Source organism: Scomber japonicus, chromosome 13 (genome assembly GCF_027409825.1).
Source record: "Scomber japonicus isolate fScoJap1 chromosome 13, fScoJap1.pri, whole genome shotgun sequence".
Lineage (NCBI taxonomy): Eukaryota > Metazoa > Chordata > Actinopteri > Scombriformes > Scombridae > Scomber > Scomber japonicus.
Window position 1 is genome coordinate 7333269 of NC_070590.1, and position 23685 is coordinate 7356953.

The following is a 23685-nucleotide window of genomic DNA, read 5'->3' on the forward strand; positions in this document are numbered from 1 at the left end:
TTGCCCACCATCAGAACTGGATGCAGAAACAGCTTATTGCATTAGCTCATAAGACTGTCTGCACAGGCCGACAACCTCTTGCAAGACATCAACTCTGGGAAGTGTGTAGAGTCTTTTCTGCCTCCTCATGCTTTAAACGTCTACCTCCACCTGTTACACACACATTAACATTTTCTCGGGAAATCTGTCATTTCTCCTTCGTGTCACACAAACGGAGTCTCCTCCGAAACGATCCTCCCCTTGTTTTCCTGCGTCAGTGTTCCTCCAACCAGCCAGATATGTCAGAGCAGAGGTTCGTCGTGGAGTACGCCAAGCGCGGCACTGCAGGATGTAAGAAATGCAAGGACAAAATCGCGAAGGGTGTAGTGCGGATCGGTAAGGTCGTGCCTAATCCTTTCAGCGAGTCTGCGGGGGAGATGAAAGAGTGGTATCATGTGAAGTGCATATTTGAGAAGCTGGAAAGGGCGAGGGCCACCACGAAGAAGATTGAGGACATCACAGATCTGGAAGGCTGGGAGGAGCTGCAGGATGAGGACAAGGAGCTCATTAATAAACAAGTCTCAGGTACAACAGACCTTTGGGTGGCTATGGCCTTTGATCTTTACCCATAGAGTGAAAGTGAACACATAAGAAGGAAGATTTCCCCCTTTTAATGTTTTCAGTACACTGTCACATATTTGCAAAGTCAGTGAAATCAAGCTTTTATATTCAGGTTAAAACAACTAAACAAACACTAGGTTAAGTGATTGTATGCATGCACCTTCATATTTATGTGTGTATGTATATTTAAACATTATATTTAATACTCAGTCAGCGTTCATACCTTTGTCTTCATTTAAGCCACTGTTTCACTTGTGTATTTGAAAACTTTTTGAAAACTGGTGAGCTGATGATGAAGCCATTTGTCTCGTAGACCTGATGGCCAAAGTCAATGCAAGTCCAAAGAAGAAGGTCCAAGCCAAGTTAAACACCACCGGCCAGCTGATGGGTCCTCCTGCAGACCCGTCTCTCAACGCCCCACGCAAGTTCTCAGGCTTCACCGGTAAGACGAGACATCTGAGATTAAGTTGTTCTTCAGGCCAAACACAAAATACTGCTACAATAAGCTACTGTGGCTTGTCTGTAGCATAACTAGGAAAACAGCCTTAAATTTGAATAGGCAAAGGAAATTTAGATGGATATGGACATGTGAATAGTTGTGGACCAGAGGAAAATTTTCATATTTTGGGAAGTATTTGAAGAACTACCCCCTTTGTATTGTGTCTGCACTGCAGAAACTGGAACAATGGTAGTTTGACTTTTTTAACTCCTTCTTCAGGATAGGTAGAGTTTGTTTCCTCGAACATTGTATGGTGATTTGTTCAACACATGAGCCAATGCAGCACCAGCAACTGCCATTTTTAAAAATGAAACCCACGAAACACAACAAACACACACACACCGCTTCGGTCTTAGTGTCCTCCAGACCAACTGCTGGCTGGCTTATGTCACTCCAGCACCAGCATTTCTATTGGTGATATGAATGGCCCTTAAATGTATGGTGCTTGGGGGAGCTATAAAGAGAATAGTTCCTCTTAGGGAGTCTCTATAACTGTTTGGTCTGAAAGTGCCTTTTATGTGTATTTTGGATACCGAAGCTCCAAATTGTAATGTTAGTATTTCGGGTTAGGGTTAGATAAATGTTTAAGAGGAAGTGTCTACATTAGGTAAAAGTACAAGGGCTGCAATTTCTCAGAAACTGAATCATCCACATCAAAATCAGTTTTATTGTCACTTCCATAATACACACTCAGATCAGGGTGTTAAAATGAATACAAATACATAAGAAAAAAAAAAAAGCTTTAAGGTGAATTGCTGATGCATTTACATGTGCAAAGTGGGGTAGCTTATGGTAGTGCCGACAGTAGCAGATGATGAGGATTATATGACTTGTTTTTTTGTGTGTCATTGTTTCCTTTCAGCTACGAAGGCCGGCACTTCCAGCAGCCCAGCACCATCCTCCTCACCTGCCAAAGGCGACCGAGGCAGCCCGCTGTCCGCCCAGCTGTGTGACCCTCAGCACAAGGACTGCCTCTTCAGAGAGTTTCGTAAGCTCTGCGCCACGGTTGCAGAAAACAACAGCTACAATGTCAAGACACAAATTATTGAGAAGTTCCTCAGGAAGGGCTCAGCTGGAGGTTGGTTTCAGCACGATAACATATGACAAAATCTGAGGCCAGCATTTCTACCATTGTGTTTGTCTTAAATGAGTTTTTCTTCTAACCTAGATAAGTTCCATGGAGATCTTTACCTGACAGTGAAACTGCTCCTGCCAGGCGTTATTAAAAGTGTCTACAACCTCAATGACAAGCAAATCGTGAAACTCTTCAGCCGCATATTCAGATGCAACCAGGATGACATGGTGCGCGATTTGGAGCAGGTCAGTGATCCATGATTTTCACACTTTTAATTTAGCTTTAATTTATGCTTCCTTGCGTCCTCTCTCCATTCTCCCTCTGCCATCATTGAGGCTCTTCCAATCGCACTTTTATTTACAGTTAAAAACATTTCACAGTGTGTTTCAGCTTCTGTCAAACTATCAGAGCTGTGGTGGCTTCCTGTCTAAACTTTCAAAATAAAACCTTTGTTATTGTGCTCTTCTTATTATCATTAACAAACAAAGTTGGGGCTGTAAATTACGGGAGGTTCCCGGGAGAAAAGACAAAACGGGAGAGCCGCGGGAGATGAATCTAAAATACGGGAAAAACAGGAGTATTGGCAGCTCTGATATTACTAATATTCACTCATCATGACAGTAAAATAGTCCATCCTAAGTCAATCTACTGCAGTAGAGTAGTAGTTCCTCTCTCAACTAGTAGAAGATGTTGTGAACACCTGATTATGCATGAAATAAAATACAGTCATACACAGTGAAACCGCTTTTATTTTGAAAAATACAGTGCTATACATTTTTGGTCATACCGCCCAGCACTAGCAATACCCCTATCATTCAGTGTGTTTACTGATTGCTCACCTGCTTTGGTTTGTAATACGGCAGATCAGGAAACTACTTGTGGAAAAGGAATGAAAACCCCCCGACAGCAGTTTTTCATATTTATTCATAAGATAAAAATGACTGAATCATGAATCAATCACAGAAACACTTCATTGTAACTTCATTGTTTTTCTTCATAAACCAAAAAGGCGTCTCCTTTCTTCTTTTTCCATTTCAAGTACGTCTGAGTTCCTTCAGTAAAAAATGTAATGTTAAACAGATGTGTGTCTCCTTTAATAACTTCCTGAGCTTGAAAGGGGGACGTCAGACTTTCACAAACTAAATAAGCAATGTTTTATTTAAACATATTCTGCAGGCTACAGCTGTTTTTTATTGCTCCTTCTCATCTGCTTTCCTCTTTCAGTAATTAACAGGTTTAAATTGTTTATTCGTGTCTCATTCTGTGACAGACAGATGCTGCTATAGATCTGTAATCAAATAATAAAGAAACACAGCAGTTATCAGATGTTTTCCTTCCAGCTATCACTATGTAGAAATGATTTAGTAACAGAGTAAAGTGTTAATTCATTTTGCATGAATTTGAACTTTTTGACACATTGACAGCTAAAAAACATATTTGAGTATAGTTGCCGACTCCTCATCATGACATCAGAGTGAGTGAATTAAATTCCTCCATCCTCACGTCTCTCTTGCAGTGAGGAGACATGTTAGCTAAATAAAAAGCACCTTATACATGAACTCATATGCTTTGTGAATATTCAAAAGTATTCCACATATTTTTATTTTTTTCAGTTTATAACTAAAAGCTCTCTCATCAGCAATTTCATTGATATAGTGAAAACAGCTTTATCAGGGGATTTTCATTCTAGGCCAATTATAATCATTTAACATTGTGACTTGAAAATGATGAAGAAATGCCAGATGTTCAGTACAGTGTGTCTCTTTTTGTTTTTGTTTTTGTCTTAAGGGCGACGTGTCTGAGACAGTGAGGATGTTCTTTGACGACAGTAAATCATTTCCTCCGTCTGCCAAGAGTCTCCTCACCATCCAGGAAGTGGACGCGTCCCTGACCCGCCTCGCCCAGCTGACCAAAGAGGATGAGCAGCAGACCGAGCTGGAGCAAATTGCCAAAAAGTAATGCCAGTATATCATCATTTTAAATATAAATGATGCCAGGTAGTAAAATAGAGCAGATAAGGTATACATCAAAATGATAAGTAGTGCAAAAGTGCTGTTTTAAAAACAGGTTTAAGGCTTTTTTACGGCTTATCCGAAAGCAGTATGATCAGTCATGTGACTTCTTAGATCAGGGGTGTCAAACATGCGGCCCGTGGGCCAGAACCGGCCCACCAAGGGGTGCAATCCGGCCCACTTTCCTTTCTGTGTTCTTTTCCGTCCTTCCTTCCTTCCTTCCTTCTGTCTGTCCTTCCTACCTTTCTTCCCTCTTTCTTTTTGTCTGTCTTTGCTTCCTTTCCTTCTCATTTCCTTCCTTCCTTCTCTCCATCTTTTTAGTGATCCAGCCCACATGAGATCAAATTGGTGTGTATGTGGCCCTTGAATAAAAAAGAGTTTGACACCTCCATCTTAGATCTATAATGACAGAGATCAGTGTGGCAATTTAAATAACTCAGTCTGTGATATACATACATGATGTTTAAGGAAACACTGCTACAATATTAATAACACCAGTGATGTTAACCCTTGTTCAAACATGTATCTACACACTGTGTGAAAATCCACAGAGTATTTGGTGCATTTATTTGCTTCAATTTGTTTTGCTTGCATTGCTTTTTTTTAATTCTTTTTTATTGCATTTGTTGTTTTTGCAGTTTTTTCCTTTGATTTTAGGTTGTCTGCCTCAGGCGCATTGAACACACACACACACATACACACACATCTGTTTTTTTTATCAGTCTACCCTCCGCAGCAGCAGACGCCAGAGTGGGGCTGTGTTTATTTATTAGCATAAATTGCATCTTGCAAGTTGTGAACAGACAGGAGCACTAAATATGACAATAGGGCAAATCAGAGCACATGATTTGAAGGATTCATGCCTATCTTACACATTAGCCTTTAAACTAGCTGAAATTAAGGAGGTTATTTCTGAAGGACTTTAAGTTTCTGTGAATTACTTTTAGATAATGTTACTATTTTATAATTACTTCAGTAGTATTGTTTCAGAGCCTTTCTGTCATAACTGTAACATTTCTGCTCCCTAAGATGCTACAACACTCAAGTGACTACCTGTAAATGAATTCTCTCTTCATCATAGATGCACCAGTAATGACCTGAAATGCATCATTCGGCTTATTAAGCACGACTTGAAGATGAACTCTGGAGCAAAACATGTGTAAGTGTCTTTCCTATCTGCCCAGAAGTTAATATATGACATCATGTGTTTATATCTTCATTGAACTCATCTTTCATTATCACCTGTTATGCAGCTTGGATGCAGTGGATCCCAACGCTTACGATGCCTTCAAGGCTTCACGTAGTCTGGGTGACGTGATTGAGCGGGTGTTGAAGAATCAGCAGGAGGCATCCAACGGTTCAGGACCCAGGAAACTCCTCACTATAGAGGCCTCACTCATGACCCCTGTTCAGCCCATGTTGGTAAGTGTTTCCATTAAAATCTAACAAACTACTATTACACTAACACTCCCAACGATTCTCCCTAACCCTAATTTATCATTTCAGTCTTTATGGTTTTGAATTCAAGGCTCATTTGTCTGAACTACAGTGATTTTAGGAAGGCATATTTCTAAACAGTGTGTGGGAATTAGGTGGGTAAAGATTTATATACACTTTTTAAGAGGAGTCCTACAGAAAAAGACACTGCTAAAACATTGTATTTTGGTGACTACTTTATTATCTATCAGTAAATATAATTCTACCAATTTTAAATCACGCTCTACTTTATGAACACGGCTAAATTGATATCATCTGAGCTATGAGATATCTGAACTACTTGACACAAATGGACAAAAAATGATGATGCATCCTCCAAGAAATAGCCTCATTTAATTGAAAATGTATTATACATTGTGTAGCCAGCTGTAGGCCCGTACTATAATAATCAATTTTTGCTGCAGGGAAAAGGTATATGAGTTATCTGTGAAAATAAAATGACTAAATTAGAAATAGATTTCCAATAAAGGACAGTAATTGTTGTATTAATACCTTGGGTATTTCAAAAGGAAAATGGGTTTAGAAATGAGATGACCCCCTGAATTGTTAAAAAAAAAAAAAAGAATGAATGGGATGTCTTTGTCCTTTATACCAAAAGACTTTTGCCTGCAAGAAAGAATACTTAGATAAAACATATTTCTTTCTCCCAGTTCAAAGGGGCCAGCTGTTTCTGTTTTTAATATTGTCCTTCAATAAAAACACATCATTAGTTGAGTGAAGGTCAAGATGTTCATAGATTCAGTCTACACACAAACACACATTCAATAGGAGAGAGAGTGTGTCTGTCTCACTGTTAAGCTCCTGGCAAAAGAATCAATATGATCCCTAATATCCTGGAGTATAATGTTCAAAAGTGCTTCCAGCTGATGGCTTGTTGTCACTAAACAAGACAACTCTGTAACCATAAACACATGACTATCCCGACTCCCTTCTTTTACAAACTATTTATCCAGGCCAATTCCAAAAAATACGTGTTTTCCAAAAAAAGCTGCAGACCATTAAATTGCACATTACAAAGCAGACTAGCGTAAAACTACATTTAAAATCAGTGCAGTTGTAACACTCTAGTTTACAAATTAATGACACGGTCCATTTCCCAACTTCCCATAGGCTTCTACAACGTCAGTATTTTTCAGTCTTAACTTCCTTCCACCATCAGAAAATAAACATTATATCCAGTAAACACATAAATGAAGGAGAAACATTCAAATTGAGCCAAGAACAGTATAGACATGTTAATAGAAATGAAACACAATATATTTGGATGGATTAGTTGCAGGCAGAGCAGGTCACATTACCAGTAGAGTCACATAGCTGTGAAATATAACCAGAATACACTGATAAAAGATTCAAAAGGGATACATTAGATTTTTATGAACACTGAGACAAACATGTGCACCAGGAAATTAAATTCACCATGCAGCATTACTCTCTCCTTTTATGTAATGCCAACACCTAGTTTTCAACAAGTATATCTTTTTTTTTTTTTTGGCAGTTTTAATGCTTCCTGTATTCAACAAAGTCCTTGCTGAGATCTTGGAGCTCAGCGACAACGCTACTACTAAGTCAGACAGAGCAAGAATCATAAGCAGACTATCATAAAGCTCTAAACTGCTGTACTTAGAGGTATAATCGAATATGAGCTCACCTGAAATGTGATTAGTAATCCTTTAATGTGCAGTAAAATAAACCGAGAATAAGAATAAAATGATAATGAATCTCAATCAACCTTCAATTGTATCTGAAAGTTGAATTTCCATTAAAGTTAAAGTCAAAAAGATCGACTTAGGAAACTTTTAATGAAAAATAACTATACAAAAGAATTTGGTCCATTCCTGAAAACTTGTTAAATGTTTGTGTTCCCTTTTTTTTTTTTTTGTGATTTCAGGCAGAGGCGTGTAAATCCATCGAGTTCGCCATGAAGAAATGCCCCAACGGGATGTATTCCGAGATCAAGTACGACGGAGAGCGAGTTCAGGTCCACAAGAACGGAGACAACTTCAGCTACTTCAGCCGCAGCCTCAAACCAGTGTTACCACACAAAGTCAGTCTAATACATACACACACACACACACACACACAGACACAGCCGCCCAGCCCTTGAAGCTATATGCTGATCAGTGTGACAATGCATGTTAGAATGGGATGTCCTTAGGTTCGCCCCTGCAGGAATAGCAGCTTAAAGTATTTTCCCAGCGTGAAAATCAGACATTTCCCACTGTGATTTTCCAGCATTTGCTTTCTCAGCATGAGGTTGAGAGCCATAACATGCAGATAAATAGCTCCATATCATGTTCATTAGCCCTTTGAAGCCACTAGAGGTTGCTGCTGTACTCGTAATACAAGCCTCTCAGCAACCGTGAACCATAGTAAATCTCAGTAATGAACACCAGGCAGTAAGGTACAAGGTAAACAAAATGCTTCTCTCTTTTCTCAAAATTCTGCATTGATTTAAGTCTCTATTTTAAGTTGCTACTGCTGTACCACTATCTGGATGGGAACCCTTTAGTTAAACAGTTTCTGAGCTGCTATTTAGGAACCGACTGGCTTTTTGGCTTTTTTCCTCCCGGGACTCGTTCTCTGGTTTCTGTTAAGTACGGCCCAGTTTTTCGACTTTCAGCATTTTAACCTGGATGAAATGAAATGTTGACTTTCCAGCCCGTGCCATCCATCAACCAAATTACTGATTATGCAACCTCGGCTCGTTTAATTATGCAATTCATGTTCATGTTAGGTTAACATTTTGTGAGGGTTTTGCACACAGAATCAAATTAAAGCAGTTAAGGTTGCAAGTAACAATTATTTTCATTATCGATTAATCTGCTCTTTATTTCCTTAATTCATTGATTCATCAGTTTGTCTATAAAACATCAGAAAACTGCATGGCCTTTACAATTTCCTGCTGCCCAGTTTTATTATAATAGATGTCTTATTTTGAAAAACCAAATGCTGCAGATAATATAAGATAATATAAAAAAAAGATAAATTTATGAAATGTTTGGCAGTTTTTGCTTAAAAACTTCCTTAAATGACTAATTAATTATCAAAATCATTGCAGATTAATTTTCTGTTTCTTGATGTTTTAGATTTCCTGATAGATGATCATAATGTGGAAGTGTTCAGATCATTCACCTCAAACCTAAACCTTAAAAAAACAGATTTTTTATTGACATGCATTAAGTGTTAAGTCATCCATGTATTTAAAATCTATAATACACTGTCAATGACAAACCTAATTACCTGGACAATTTGTTTTTTTGCAGTGTGGAGCCTATTAAAAAAATCTGTGGTGGTCCCACTTCTCTTAAATCTGGTTATAATTGTAGTTTCAGATGCTTTTGGTACAGCTCAGTCCTGAACCCTGTGTTTGTGTCCACATTGCTGTTTCAGGTGGTCCATTTCAAAGAGTTCATCCCTCAGGCTTTTCCCGGTGGCCACAGCATGATACTGGATGCCGAAGTCCTCCTAATTGACACAAACACCAGTAAACCCCTGCCTTTTGGGACCTTAGGTGTACACAAGGTGAGAACACCCCCAGCCAATTTTAACTTTTTCTTTTTTTTTTTTGTTAGCAACATGAATTTGTCACTCAGCTTTTGTGTTTTTTGTTGTTGTCACACTTCACACACTTCCCCTCTCTCCTTTCCCCCACTCTCTCTCTCTGTCTCTCTCTTTTCAGAAAGCTGCCTTTCAAGATGCCAAGGTGTGCCTCTTTGTTTTTGACTGTATCTACTTCAATGGTGTGAGTCTCATGGAGAGGTAATGTGTTTTCACTTCTTCACACATCATTGCATTCCCTTGTACAAAGAATAACCCCGATGGGAATGATGCAAGCATGTACTTTGTAACACCATTCATAAGATGCTCTCTCTATCTCAAAATCTCAACAAACACAAATACTTTTCATTTCCAACCTTGAGGTTTGCTGCTGTGTCTTTGACAATGTTATTTATAGTGTTCAAGTTTACATAAAGTTAATTTTCCTTATGGATTTAGTAGCTTTCCTTCACATTTCTTAGTATTTACTTTTAATATATATGCTTGTTTACAGATATCTTACTTTTATCTTGTGCCTCTATATTCTCCAGACCTCTGTGTGAACGTAGGAAGTTCCTGCATGACAACATGGTGGAAGTCCCAAACCGGATCCTGTTCTCAGAGATGAAGCACGTCACTGTAAGTAAAGACTCAAGATTTTGGCTTTTTGATCAATGTGTACATCTGCAACAGCTCAGTGGAAGCAGGGTTGTTCTGTTGCACTTACATATATATGTGTGTGTGTGTGTGTGTGTGTGTGTGTGTGTGTGTGTGTGTGTGTGTGTCTGTGTGTGTGTGTGTGTGTGTGTGTGTGTTTCAGAGAGGAAGAGATCTGGCTGATATGATAACTCGAGTCATCAGAGAGGGACTGGAAGGACTTGTGCTAAAAGACATAAAGGTGAGTTTCTATTTTCAGTGGAAACAAACTGCTAAAGAATATGTGTTTAATGTAAATAACAGATGTGACTCATGTGTAATTATGATGATGATCAAACTGTATATCTGTGTGTGTGTGTGTGTGTGTGTGTTTCAGGGCACGTACGAGCCAGGGAAGCGTCACTGGCTTAAGGTGAAGAAGGACTATTTAAACGAAGGCGCGATGGCTGACACAGCTGACTTGGTGGTGCTGGGAGCCTTTTACGGAAAAGGCTCAAACGGTCTGTGAAGCCCTTAACATTCATTACAGAACATAGATATCTGAATTAATTACTGTAAATGGTGTCTTTCCCCACTTCTTAATGCTTCAGCTAATTTGTTCAGACAGGTTAAATACCCCCTTTTCTATACTTAAACACTTCCCAGTAAGTGTAGGAGTGTAACTTTTGAGGACACGCTCAACACCTAAATTAACTAACCATTAACCAATCATTCTTTTGATAATAGCATGAAAACTAGAGGGACTGTTTTCCAAATCTATATATTAACTGGCATTTACTTACTTACTTACTAGATAATACAAAAGAACATGGTATTAAAATTAAATGTGAAGATCATTGGATTAAAATATAATCAGTTATCCATGATTCACATCTTCAACATCAAAATAATTTATATATATATAGTACTGTGCCAAATCTTTAGGCCCATACAGACAAAATACAGGAAATATGTATATTCATTATTAAATATTATTATTAATTAAGGTTCTATCTTGCTATTGCTCAAGTGTAAGAATACTAATTACTTGCCACTTTAGCCTATATAAGCTTTTTTCTTTTCTATTGATTTTCTACTTTTTTTCAATACTGCATACACATTTCCTGTATTTCCTGTTTGTATTCTGATGAAGACACTGAGACATAATTATATATGGTCATTAGAGCATTGCTAAAACAACAAATGTAAGACTTTTGCACAGTACTGTATATATAGAGAGAGATTATTTATGTATTGTACTCAGACAAGATAGGGAAATGAATAATACATCTATACACAATATTAGTGTTTCATTATAAAACATGTGGAGATAGAACTTAGTGCATAAGGAAGGGATGTCAAGCAATCATCACTTTCAAACATAAAACAGAATGAAATCATTAAAAATGCAAAAACAAATGTACATATTTCTAAAGTATGGCTAATGAAGAGCAATGAGAACAGAGACAATAAATGGGATGCCTTAACACACTTGAAACTTGCCACAACATACAGTAAAAAGACTCAATTGTGGAGCAAAGTGAAAGATGATAAACTCAACTACTAAACAGGAGAGATGTTTTGTGATTTTTGGAGCTGTAGCCCAAATTTTGTCCTTCACGCTCTCTGTAGTTTTTATGGTAGAGGGAAAAAAGGGAAAAGAAAACCCAGCTAACAGCTACTGTATATTTTTCATTAACCTTTTCTAATGCTGTGTGTGTGTTCTTGTACCCACCAGGGGGCATCATGTCCAGTTTTCTAATGGGCTGTTATGACCCAGACTCCAAGAAATGGTGCACAGTCACCAAGTGCTCCGGAGGCTACGATGACGCCATGTTGGCCCGGCTCCAGAAAGAGCTGGATGTGATCAAAATCAGCAAGGTCAGAGAGGATCCACTTAGAGGCCTGCCTGGAATATTGAGCTGATGTAATAAAATTAGAAATTAATCTTTTGTGTGTGCATGTGTGTGTGTGTGTGTGTGTATCTGTGTGTGTGTGTGTGTGTGTGTGTGTGTGTTTTTTTTTCCCCCTGCAGGAACCAAGTAAAATCCCCAGCTGGTTAAAAATCATCAAGAACTACTATCCAGATTTCATTATCCGCAATCCTGAGGTGAGATTTCACTACTCAGCACATTTGTATTTCCCAGTGGGCGTCGTTCACGCACCGCCCAGTAGTATATCTGGATTCTGCAGACCTTTTTTAAATGAAGTGATAAGTTACACGTATTTCTTTACACGTGTCTTCTGCAGGAATTTCTTCTCATATAAGTTATATTGTCTTATTACAATGATAACTACCACCTATGCTGCAGAGCTGAGAGGCATTTTTTAAACCTTTAACTATAAAATTCAGCCCTGGCGTCAAATCCACAAACTTTCCATTAACAGTAACAGTCATATTTTTTTCCTCTCCTTTTGAGCATATAGCAGAATTTTTCATTTTAATGGAAGCAGTCATATGTTCAACTCGTCATCGTCATCTCACCTGCTGCCGCTGTTGTTTCCCCTTTTCCTGCAGCGAGCGCCGGTCTGGGAGATCACAGGTGCAGAGTTTTCCAAATCAGAAATGCACACCGCCGACGGCATCTCTATCCGCTTTCCCCGCATGACACGCATCCGCGATGACAAAGACTGGAAGAGTGCCACCAACTTGCACCAGCTTAAAGTAGGATATCACCTGATTGATTCGAACGCCACAGCTTCATCATTACACATCAATGTTTTAACACTGTACAGCTTGTCCCCAGGTTCAAGAAAAATGAGTTACATGACAATTTTGCACTCATTTTATATTATTTCTGCTTATGACAAGTAGAACATGCTTTAACCCTTACATACTGTTCATATACTCACCTGGCTGAAGTATCTCTTTATAATTAGTGCCTATCAAGGTTATTATAGTTTTGAAATTTTCTTTAGTTTTTATTTTTATTTATTTTTTTCAGTTTGCTTTTTTATTTCAGTTTAGTTTTAGTTTGTTCATCAAGTGATTTAGTAGTTTTAGTTTAGTTTTATTTTGAAGGAATTGACTAGTTTCAGTTTAGTTTTTATTTAGTTTTAGTCTTAGTTTTAGTTTTTCTGGTATTAAGAGAAAGCCTTGACTTGTAGAAGCTGAAAAGGATGAAAGGATGTTTGACACCAAATATGGTTTATCATCAAGTCCTTTTTAATTTCATTCTTTAACCATGACTGCTGCACGACAGGAAGTAATCGAGAGCTGAATTTATCTGCAATTCATTGTAGTTTTTATTTAGTTTTCGGGTTTTTTTCAATTGTAGTTTTTAATTTTAATTTCAGTTAACTAAATTATTTTTTCATTGTTGGTTTTAATTTTAGTCTTAATTTTCATTAACTATAATAACCTTGGTGCCTATACCAAATTTTGAACCATGAATGTATTGTGTGTTCTTTCTTTAGATGTGATATATGGTAATGTAAGGTTATAAAATCAGAATGGGTCATTTTGGGTCAGGCGCTAGGAAACAGGAAGACACACATTCACAATCATCATGATCTTCTGTTATCTAAAATATAAACAGAGTAAACTGAGGCTTGATTGCATCCAGTTGAAGTTCTTTACATGCCTGAATGATCCTTTTATGTCCCACGAAAAATAATGAACTATTGTCTCCTAACAGTAATGAGATATAATTCAAGAGATGGTTTGATACTGAGTGCCCAAATATGCCCTGGGATTTATCCACTTCTCATTTCCATTGTAATATATGATGCAGCGTAGGTGATAAAGGTGATTGGAGCAGTGACACAATTAAGCCCTGTGTTGAACGAAGCACCCATGGGACTCTCTGAAGTTAAATGTGACTTAAACACTGAGGACGAGGAACAAGTTTGCAGGCAGAGTCATCCTCACAAAACACGAGGCTGTCAAACATGCCCGCGCTAAATTATATCAATCCAACGCAGGCTCTTCAATCTTTTACGACAAGAAACATTACGTCTCTTGGCTGAAACCCGCGTTGTCATTTCATTACTCTGCTTCAGGAGCTGTTCCGCATATCAAAGGAGAACTGCGACTTCAAAGTGACAGCCGGACCGTCTGCGTCCAACGACGACAAGGGCTCGTCAGGAGGGGACAGCGGAGGAAACAGCGGAGGAAACTCCCCGGCGTCCACGTCCCAAAGAAGCGCTCCACCCAAGAAGACCGGTGAGTACACACACAAACCCACTCATAGAAAAAAGGAGAAGACAAGAACTGTTTGACTGCTTTCAAGCACTTTTTTTATTGGTTTTGAAATATTTAAATACATAGACAGAACATGTTTGTGATGAAGCAGGAAGGTTATTGTTAAGGTGCGTTTAGACAAGGGCTGCATTTTACCTGTAGGTCAGAAAAGTGACATTTTCAGACTATTTGATTTGTCCAACCAACATTTAAAAACCCAAATATACTTATAATACTATCATATAAGAAAGGAGGAATGAGAAATCTTCACAAATGGAAGGCAGAACTAGCAAAATTGCCAATAAATATTCAGTCAATTAGAGTACAACCTGTGTTCACAGCTTCAAACTCCTGTCACTTTCCTCCATAACACTCTTTTTTTTTTCTTCTCCATTTGTACATTTATGAAGTGACATTTTCAGACTATTTGATTTGTCCAACCAACAATTAAAAACCCAAATATAACCCTAACCCTTATAATGCTATCATATAAAAAAGGAGAAATGAGAAATCTTCACAAATGGAAGACAGAACTAGCAAAAGTTAGTCAGTTCATTTAATTTTAAAGCAAAATTGCCAATCAATATTCAGTCAATTAGAGTACAAACACTGTACCAACAGTACAGACATTATCTGCTGTGTGTGTTCACAGCTTCAAACTCAGCAGAATTTCAATCTTCTGTCACTTTCCCCTGTTTGTACATTTATGAAGTCATCAAGTCTGGCAATACGCTCAGACTTGTGTAATGAATCTTCCCACAGCAAAAATCTGTTAAAATGCCTCCATCATTTAATGTTTTTTAAAGGCAATGATCAGATTCCAGCATGGACGCAGGGTAACAGAAAAGTTAAAAGCATTTATATTTAATTAACAAAAGGAATATGGTTCATAATGCTACTATAATCTGAACCTGTAAAGCAGAAAAAGACGCTTCGATGTGACTCAGTGCTACTTTCTACTAACATGTGCTCACTTTATAGTTAACAGCACTCCACCCAAACCCAAGGCGGTGAAATCTCAGCCTCGCACTCCCGCCTCAGAAGCACCTAGCGCCAAGAAGGTACAGTATTTACCGCTCAGCACACACACACACTTGTTTACATTGACAGATATACATTTATATCCCAGCTGTAATGCGACTTGAGCTGCACAGGCTGAACTTCGTAGAGTAGTGATGAACTCACGGTTATGTTTTCCCTCCCAAGGCGAAGAAGAGTGAAAGTGTTCACAGCAACGGAAAAGCAAAGGCAACCGCTCAGCTGGTGGAGCCAAGAAATGACAAGGTCGGTTCATCATTTGACTATAAACAAACAACTGCACTGAAACTACTCACAGTACAAAGACTAAAGCTGATTCAGCACACACATTAAGCCATAATGCTTTTAGGATTAAAATAAAAAAGTTGAAGGGGGGTTTAATGGCTCTTTATTATGTTATTAAAATAAGCTAATCATCTACTATTTAAAGCTTAAGCTTATTACATAGGGTTTTAATTTATAGCCCTTATTGGCTATATTATTGCTCTCTAATTAATAGCTGAGAACACGATGGCATAGCTAAACATGAGGGGTCAGACGTGATGGAAACAAGCTAACAGTTCAGCCAGATTAGGGGGGTAAAACTGATGTTAACTCAAATGGGTAATCATTTTACTGTTAGGTTGTTTTGTGATAAACCTGGTTGTTTTAAAACCCAAATTCTCTTTTCAATGTTTGTCCTTTGAACCCATTTGACCAATTTTTAATGATGACTCCCCATTTCAAGATATCATAAATTACTTTGACAAGCACAATGTGACCAAAAACAAACTAGGAAAATAAAACCCTTCTTCTAATAAACCATATTTTTCAGATAACCTGTCCTGTGTAAGCTACTCTGAAGTTTAACCAGGGAAAAAAAACAACAAAACACTTTTTTTTAGACACTTTATCAATACAAATAAGTTCATAAGCTTTAATTCCAACAACTCAGCATCAAACATTTTCTGGTTAAAGCTTTATTAATATGATGAAATGCTTTTTTAGTGTTTTTTATTATTACAATTGAATACCTGAGAGTTTTTGACAGGCTTTTTAATCAGAATTGGAAATCAGTTGTCAATCATTGAATACTACTAGTCACTGCATTGCAAAGCCACATTAAATGAACACACGGGTGATTTCCTCTTGTATTTTTATAAAAAGGTGAATATAAACACACCTGCTTAAAATCTCTGCTCACATTAGTTCATAGAAAGTATTTCCTGTGTGTTCTTCCTGCAGACACTGCTGGACATCTTCAGCGGGGTGAAGCTTTTCCTGCCCGTCTCAGTGCAGGACTTTGACAAACTGAGGCGATACTTCGTGGCGTACGACGGAGACATTGTACCGGACTATGACGCCTCCTCTGCCACACACACGCTGGCCGAACCCGACGAGGACAGCCAGGCCCAGAAAGTGTCACCCAGCTGGATCTGGGAATGTATCCGCAAGAGACGCGTTGTACCTCCCTGCTAACATAAAAAAAAAGAAGAAGACACACATTTTATACACTGCGTTTACTTTTACACATTTACGCTACTAAGAGTGTTTCATTCTGACTCCATGTTATAAAACACATGGTTTATCTTTATGGTTTGGACACAAATGCGGAATCATTCATCATTTTTTTAACAACGAGGTTTTTGGATATTGCTTCCCACATGCTGGGATCAGAAAACACTGCGTCCATGTGTCCAATCACACACTGCTCTCAGAGGTGTTTTTCTATTTATTGTTTTCGAGCCCTTTTGGCATTCTGTACCGGGAACACATACATTTAGTTTTGAGGTGTTAGTTTATTTGATTGTTTTCCTTTAGTGCCAATTTTGAGTCATTTGACGACCGTGTATACTGGTGATAAATGAAGACAAATTACTGACGACTTTTTTTTGGTGAAACGAGGTCTGAGAAAAATGTATACTGTAGATGTAGAGATTTTGTAAACGAGAGATATTTTACAAAGTGATCATGAAACATGCAGAGTACAGGCTTGAATGTGCAGCGTTTGTCAGCATGATGCATTATTTTTACTGCCTGACTGAAACATTGTGTGAGGTGTTTAACTTGTGCTCCTGAACTCAACACGTTTGTCTGTCATTAGGAAATACACAAAATGCTGATAAAGACAATAAAAATGTCTCTGTAACGCTGTTGCTGTTCTAATGCTATTTATTTTCTACAAATTGCGCTCGGAGCATTGCACCAATTTGCGTGTGGCAGAAGAAGCCGAGGTAATACGGATATGGCTCTGAACTAATGACTTCTCCGAGGCAAGGAAGTTCATTTTCTGGTCCTAAAAATATAGCTCCTTTAAATATCACGAGAAATATTTGTTGTTTTAAGAAAGTTTTCCCCTCTTCCTAATTCCTGCATTTCAGATTGACTCCAAATCAGGACACGCTTTAAGGTTTTTACTGCAGCTTCCTGCATCTCAGTGGCTTTTTAAAGGATAATTCAGATTTACCTTCTTTTTTTTTTTTTATCCCTGAGTTACTTTAAGCTATGAAGTGGAATAATTAAATGTTTGAATGAACTGAAGCTCTGAGGGAGAAAAAATCCACAGGAACTCGCCTTGCTGCCCCGAGGCCTTTAGAGATACTGTGTCTATAGTATATTCCACCCACTTCTCAACAGGTAAAAAGAAATCTCAGATCAAAATCTTAGCTGAACAGTCAAAGTGGTCGATAATCTCTGCTCTCACTCACAAAAGGACGCCCACTGAAATGCTAACACCGTGGCGGATGATTGACAGAGCGCTTCATAAGAATATATTTCCAGTGTCATCATCTAAATAGGTCAATTTTGAAGTTCAAAGACACAATTTTCTTTCTAATTTGTTCCGAAAACATTCAACATACCTTTGCTTAGACATTTCGGCAGAGGATTATAGGGTTTTTTTTTTTTCTTTCTCTCTCATCAGGAATCAGTGTCGTCCAGTTTTCTCTTTCCTGAGGATCCGTCTTTAGAGCGGCTCCACCACTGCAAGTCAAACTCCTCTTTGATGTGACAAGGCTAAGAAGTAGAGCAGACAGACAGTATTGATTTAGACCCAGTTTCAATAAAATAAAAAATAAAACTCTGCCTCAATATAAAACATTAATTGTGTCTGTGTTCAGTCAAAATGTGCATTGTCAAAGCGACTCTTTGTTTCGTGTGAAGGATCTCTTTATAAACTCCAAAGCACAAAATGTATAATTAATGTCTTTGTGGACAGTTCTTTATGAGGAGAGAACACATATTTACAAAGACTGTTGAGGGAGAGTTTTTAGAATAGTTTCAACAACTCAGAGACTTGCTGTTACCTTGACTCACATTTTGAATGATTTGTACTGTTTAAACTGTAGATTTCCAAACATACAGCTGTATAAATAGATTTATTTTGATAGTTTTGATAGATTTGGGGGCTTTAGGTTTCGTCTAGTGTAACTTTGCAACATAAAAACACATATTAGCCGTGTTGGCAGGTTTTAGCATAAAAATAACTACAAACTACTTTTTACTGGATGTACTGATTTTTCAGGCATTCATGTTCCCATGCTATGACAATCAAATTGAGTTGTGTAATCCATTAATATTTGTTAATGCTAAATGATTGTTATGTGGTGATGGAGTTCAAATTGGCTCTGCATTACCTCAACATGACACAAAATCCCTGACAATACATCAATGAATGCAGACTACTTTCACACTGAAAAATGCATTAAAACAAAACACAAATAACTAGTATGGTACCACTTGGTTTAAGGAAAGAGGGAAAAAAAGTTTGACATTAAAGCAGTGAATAAAAGACTAAAATATACTTTTCATGAGAAATAATTAGGCCATGTCACAGCAAGAGACGAACTGACTAAAGACATCCAACCAAAGTACATTTTGTTTCAAAGTAAAGTTTCTATGTAGTTGAGTCCCGCTCAACGCTTTTTTACTTTTACAAATGCTCAGTGTGATGGATTACACAACTTTAAGAAAGGTTCAAACAGAAATTCATACATTATGAAAAATGTATGGTAAATTAATGGATAGAATAAATGACATTAAAAAACACTAATGTGGTTATGATTGGTTGTGATGTTAACTATAGGTGATTATTAGCACAAATAACTAGTGTAGTACAAAAGGCTTTTATAACAACTTGGTTCAAAGCAAGAGGAACTCTTTGTGTTGGTGATCGTCTAAAATCGACTTTTAATGAGCAATAATTAGGCCATGTTACAGCAAGAGGCTAATTAAGTAAGAAATCCAACTAAAGTCAACTTAAGTTTTAAAGTTGTTGAGTCCAGCTCAACTTACTTGCTTCTAGATAGTCATAATATTTTCTGTAATATTATGAAATTTGAACATTTTTTAGGTGGAGGATTCAGGTTTTCTCTTTACTTTATATTATTTGTTCTTTGTCATTTTTTTGTGTCATTTTTAATTTGTGCAAACTAAACTAAACTAAACTAGATGGATAAGAGTCCAAACATGAAGCTAGGATTGCTTCTGGGCTTGAAACACTACATTAAAGACAGTTTTCATGAATTAGAACAACCTTGTTAATTATTCTCAAACATTTCTGACTGCTAGCTGCTTTAAAATTGAAATAAACCAGACCTGTTTTTAAATGAGCAAACAACACTTCAAAGTCTCCATATTTTAAGACATTGTCCTCTAAATGAAACCACTCTGACAGAATAAATATTAAAACTAGATGCCGCTCCTGTTAGTACCTGTCTAGAGGACTTGATGAGTGTTGCCGTGCGCAGACTGGAGTGGCTGATGGTGGTCTTCTCCATTCGCTCCAGCAGGATCCTGGTTCTGGGGATGTGACTCCAGGACACGCCGAGGCCCGGCTGCACCTCTCCGCTGCTGCCGCCTCTCGTTACGTGGTTTGTTACCTGCAGGCCCAGATGTCATAATGTTTGAGTTTTCCATCGTGGGCAGATTATCACACTATTTCATCATCCTGTTTTAAAGGATTCGAATATGTAACCTCCAGTTATACACCTGAGTTAACAAAAGGGAACAAAATTAGGGAATAAATTAGCAACTTTAGTTTTTACCTTGATTTAGTTTTTTTATTCAAAAGGAAGGTGAACAATGTCTTTCATCTCAGGTCTCAAAGCAATAACAAGAGGAAGTGTGGAACAGTTTGTGGAGAGAGTTGAGATTGACACTGGGACTGCGTCTTGCATTCAGATAAGCACTCTTTATAAAAGGACTGTGTCATCCTTACCAAAGTAGCTACATTGAAGTCTTTTGCCATCGTCTTAAGAACTCTCGCCACTTGTATCATCAAGGACATGCCTGCAGGCGGAAGAAACGGTTTCAGTGCTTGGTCCGTGTACAGAATAATGTGTTTCAGTGGGACTTTCTTTGTAATGAATCTCTAATAACTTGACTGTGTTTGTTTTAGTCACGCTGGCAGACGAGCTCTGGGGACGTCAGACTGAAGTATCAACGCTGACAATTAATCCACACGCGATAACTTGTAATCATTTTGGTGATCTGACGTAACATCTGGCGCCTTCATCAGCTTGAAATTACAACTTGTCCGATAGTTTGGTGTATGACCAGAAAATTAAAACATGTATTTTCTTTGTGTTTAGTGCCAACTGGCATGTTAACACACTTAAAGCTGCAACAATTAGTGCATGAATTGATGAATGGATCAAGAGAAAATGAAGGAAAAATAATCAACTTTTCTTGTTTCTTTTCTTATAGTTCTTTAAATCTAAACATTTTCTGGTTTCACTGCTCTTCTATGATTGTAAACTTAATATTTTTTGGTTTTGGACAGTTGGTCAGGACTAGACACAACATTTCAGGTTGCATCTTAGGCTTTGGGAGACGGTTATAGACATTTTTTAGCATTTTTTGCTAAGTGATTAAACTAAATGCGATCAGCAGATTAATCGATAATAAAAATAATTGTTAGTTGCAGCTCTTAATTACTAAACTAAGTTGGTAAACATGATAAGCATTACCTGTTGAACATTATATTTGTTAGCATTTAGCTCAAAGTACCACTGTGCAGCTGATGTTAACAGTCTCTACCTAGTAGCTAGCCTCCTCTGTGACCTCAGCACCATGATTATTGCCCATTATTTGACCCCATCAGCATCAAACTTTTGTGTAAATTGTACCCGTTGTCCAGCAGTGGGTTACATCATCAGAGACGTCACAGGTGTGGACCATCTTCCTGTGATGATGAAATGTTTAAATCCAATGTTTCCGCAGACTGTGCCGGCCCGCTGCCCCCGTTCAGCAGAAAACAGGAGCAGGAGTTGAGCAACACAGTCTGTGGAAATGTTGGAATTAAATATTGGTTTTTACCTCAGGTGAAAAAAAGTTTTATCATTCCCAGCAGACATCAGTGAGATCACAAAATGGTCTTTGAAGATGCACCCTGCTGCTGGATAACATGAGTTTAACCTCCTCTCCTAAGCTTCATGGAGGGGATGTCACAGTATGTGTTCAGTCACAGTCTAACAATGATGGTGCAATGGTGCAGAGGTCACGAACAGGTCTGACTCAGAACACAGTTTTCTAAAAATGTTATGACTTCTGAATTCATTTATTACAATATGTTGCTACTGTAGGTGAGCTAATTGTCTTGATGCTAATTGTCTTGATGCTAACCGTGCTTTTATTACATTATCTGGCTCATGTTTTTAGCCATTTCTCTTGATTTAGATTTTTACTCTGACTGATCTGCCAAGGCGTGGAGAAAAAGAAACTGTTTCAACAAAATGACCTACAGTTTTCTTAAAGGGTTGGTCAGGTATTCATTTATTCATGAATAAACAAGACCAGTAGTAATTGATTGAACTGTCAACAGCTTTAAACTAAATGCTTCACTGATTAACATTAACACATAAGTAAAAGTAAGTTGGTTTTTTTTGTGTCTTTTTTAATATCTTTTCACAGGTACTCATGATGACAGGTTTATTTTAGATCCTTCTGTGAATCCTGTTGTACTGAGTGACTGTTTAATTAATTTGATCACTTTTGGAGCTTTTCTAGCAATAAAAAGTTCACTTAGATTAAGAAATTATTCCCGACTCTCAAGAGATCTGACACCAGTTTAAGCAGCTCAATGATTAATGAAACATTTCTAAATATAACTGATGTCAGAAATATGAGCTCTTCCCTTTAATTGTGATGGTTTTGAGGTTCAACGTTTTATTTATTTTCCCACTTTCTTATAAACCAACTTCGAAGCTTCTTAAATAGGCGGGAACCCTGTCGTGATATTTATTTTACAGGTTCAGGACAGACGTTTGGAATTTACAAGCTCAGGTGTAAACAAAACCTCAGGTATGATTGACTATGATGAACTTTCAGAAAGAAATACCACCTTCATTGTATTTGCCTCCCAATAGAGGAGAGATAACAGCTGACACCGAGTCCACGATCACTGCCTTGACAGAGCCACCGCCAACAGACGCCTGATGCAAAAAAAAGAAAAAAAAAGTGACAAAATTAGGTTGCTGAAAATTTTATGTCTTTCTCGAAGGTTCCCCCCAAGGTGCGGCGGGATTGTTGGTATATTTTAAGCAGAAAAAGAACTGCAGACGAACCTGCTGAAGCCCGCTACCCTGAAGACTGTACAGACATTCCAGTAGAGAGAAGACGTCAAACAAACGGAAGATACGAATCCTCTGAAGAGCTTCCATCTGTGAAATGACAGCTTCTGGTTTTACATTGTTTCATTACAGCTGATCTAACATTCGTTTATGACTCCATTCCTGTCAACTCACCTGCTCTTCTTTGTTACTTGTTTCAGTTTGTAGCATTTGAAGCAAGCGGCTGGCAGTCATACCTCCCGTCGTATCGATGTATATTACGCCCTGTTTCAGTTGGTAAGAAATGTGCACTGCGACACCAAAACACACCTAGAAGTCATGACAAGAAGGCAGAGAAATAGTTAAAAAACTAACTGTATGCATAACTTGTGTTGGCTGAATGGAAAGTACATAGCAGCCAGAGTTCAATTTCTTATTCCACAAGAGAAAAGGGAATTTATGAGCCAGAAATAATCAGTAATGGAGGGGGAAGGCAGGAAATGTTCACCTGAGATTTGCCACTTCCTGGGCCGCCTGACAGCTCTGTTATCTCTCCAGTATACAAGCCTGAATCCAGCAGTTTATCTAAGCTGCAAGAAACAAGGTTCAATGCATTACTCACAACTGCCATGCGATGTAATAAACTATTAAGTCCAAGTAAATTTGTAAAGCCAAAAAACAAAACAAAAAACTCCAAAACACAAAAGTGAAGCTGGGTAAGGATAATACATATACAGAGTTTTCATTAAGTTCAAGACAAGTGGGTAGCTCCAGGTCTGGAAAGTGACATCGGGTGCAGCTTAAACCTGAATTGTTTCTTAATGGCTTGATTTATTACCACAGCAAACACTTTCATAAGGGGTTAAAGGTGTCAAATGCAAGTTTCAAGTTTTCTTCAATACAGCATGATGTTCATTTTGTAAATTATGGTACGATTTAAAGTAAAATAGATAAAGTGGTATATGCTTTAGGGTATGGCTACTTTATGATTAACAAGTTGCTATCACGGTGACATCGTTTGATGATCGAGATTCCCAGAGTTAGCGCCATCCTCTTGTTCATAAATGGTCACTTCTGGC

The 23685-nt window shown here is 37.9% G+C and overlaps 2 protein-coding genes across 3 annotated transcripts in view; one reads left to right on the plus strand and one right to left on the minus strand.

Annotated features, from left to right (window-relative positions):
* Positions 1-18067, plus strand: lig3 (ligase III, DNA, ATP-dependent). 2 transcript variants are annotated; one of them, XM_053331909.1, is made up of 21 exons: positions 1-564; positions 914-1042; positions 1962-2177; positions 2268-2419; positions 3963-4129; positions 5268-5345; positions 5440-5608; positions 7572-7727; positions 9074-9205; positions 9363-9442; positions 9772-9859; positions 10041-10118; positions 10254-10377; positions 11595-11737; positions 11892-11966; positions 12375-12521; positions 13859-14021; positions 15021-15100; positions 15246-15323; positions 16302-16538; positions 17918-18067. In XM_053331909.1, exons 1-20 carry the CDS (start codon positions 21-23, stop codon positions 16533-16535), a joined length of 3033 nt encoding a protein of 1010 aa, XP_053187884.1. In that variant the 5' UTR covers positions 1-20; the 3' UTR covers positions 16536-16538; positions 17918-18067. The 2 variants fall into 2 exon arrangements, with proteins under 2 accessions (XP_053187884.1, XP_053187883.1); XM_053331908.1 differs by lacking the exon at positions 17918-18067 and having other exon boundaries at positions 16302-16973.
* The window catches only part of rad51d (RAD51 paralog D), a 19150-nt gene continuing 13386 nt past the window's right edge, over positions 17922-23685 (minus strand). Inside the window, exons 4-10 of the mRNA XM_053331910.1 lie at positions 23115-23196; positions 22802-22936; positions 22622-22717; positions 22399-22489; positions 20275-20345; positions 19769-19936; positions 17922-18071 (exon numbers count right to left, since the gene is read on the minus strand). Of these exons, the coding sequence (XP_053187885.1) occupies positions 17976-18071; positions 19769-19936; positions 20275-20345; positions 22399-22489; positions 22622-22717; positions 22802-22936; positions 23115-23196 (739 nt within the window). The 3' untranslated portion in view covers positions 17922-17975. The remainder of the gene's footprint in view (positions 18072-19768; positions 19937-20274; positions 20346-22398; positions 22490-22621; positions 22718-22801; positions 22937-23114; positions 23197-23685) is intronic.

Coding starts and splice junctions, on each gene's coding strand:
- lig3 (XM_053331909.1), top strand. CDS start 21: ATGCAGAAACAGCTTATTGCATTAGCTCATAAGACTGTCTGCACAGGC. Junction 7,728..9,073: donor AACCAGTGTTACCACACAAA/GTCAGTCTAATA, acceptor TTGCTGTTTCAG/GTGGTCCATTTCAAAGAGTT. Junction 12,522..13,858: donor CCAACTTGCACCAGCTTAAA/GTAGGATATCAC, acceptor ACTCTGCTTCAG/GAGCTGTTCCGCATATCAAA.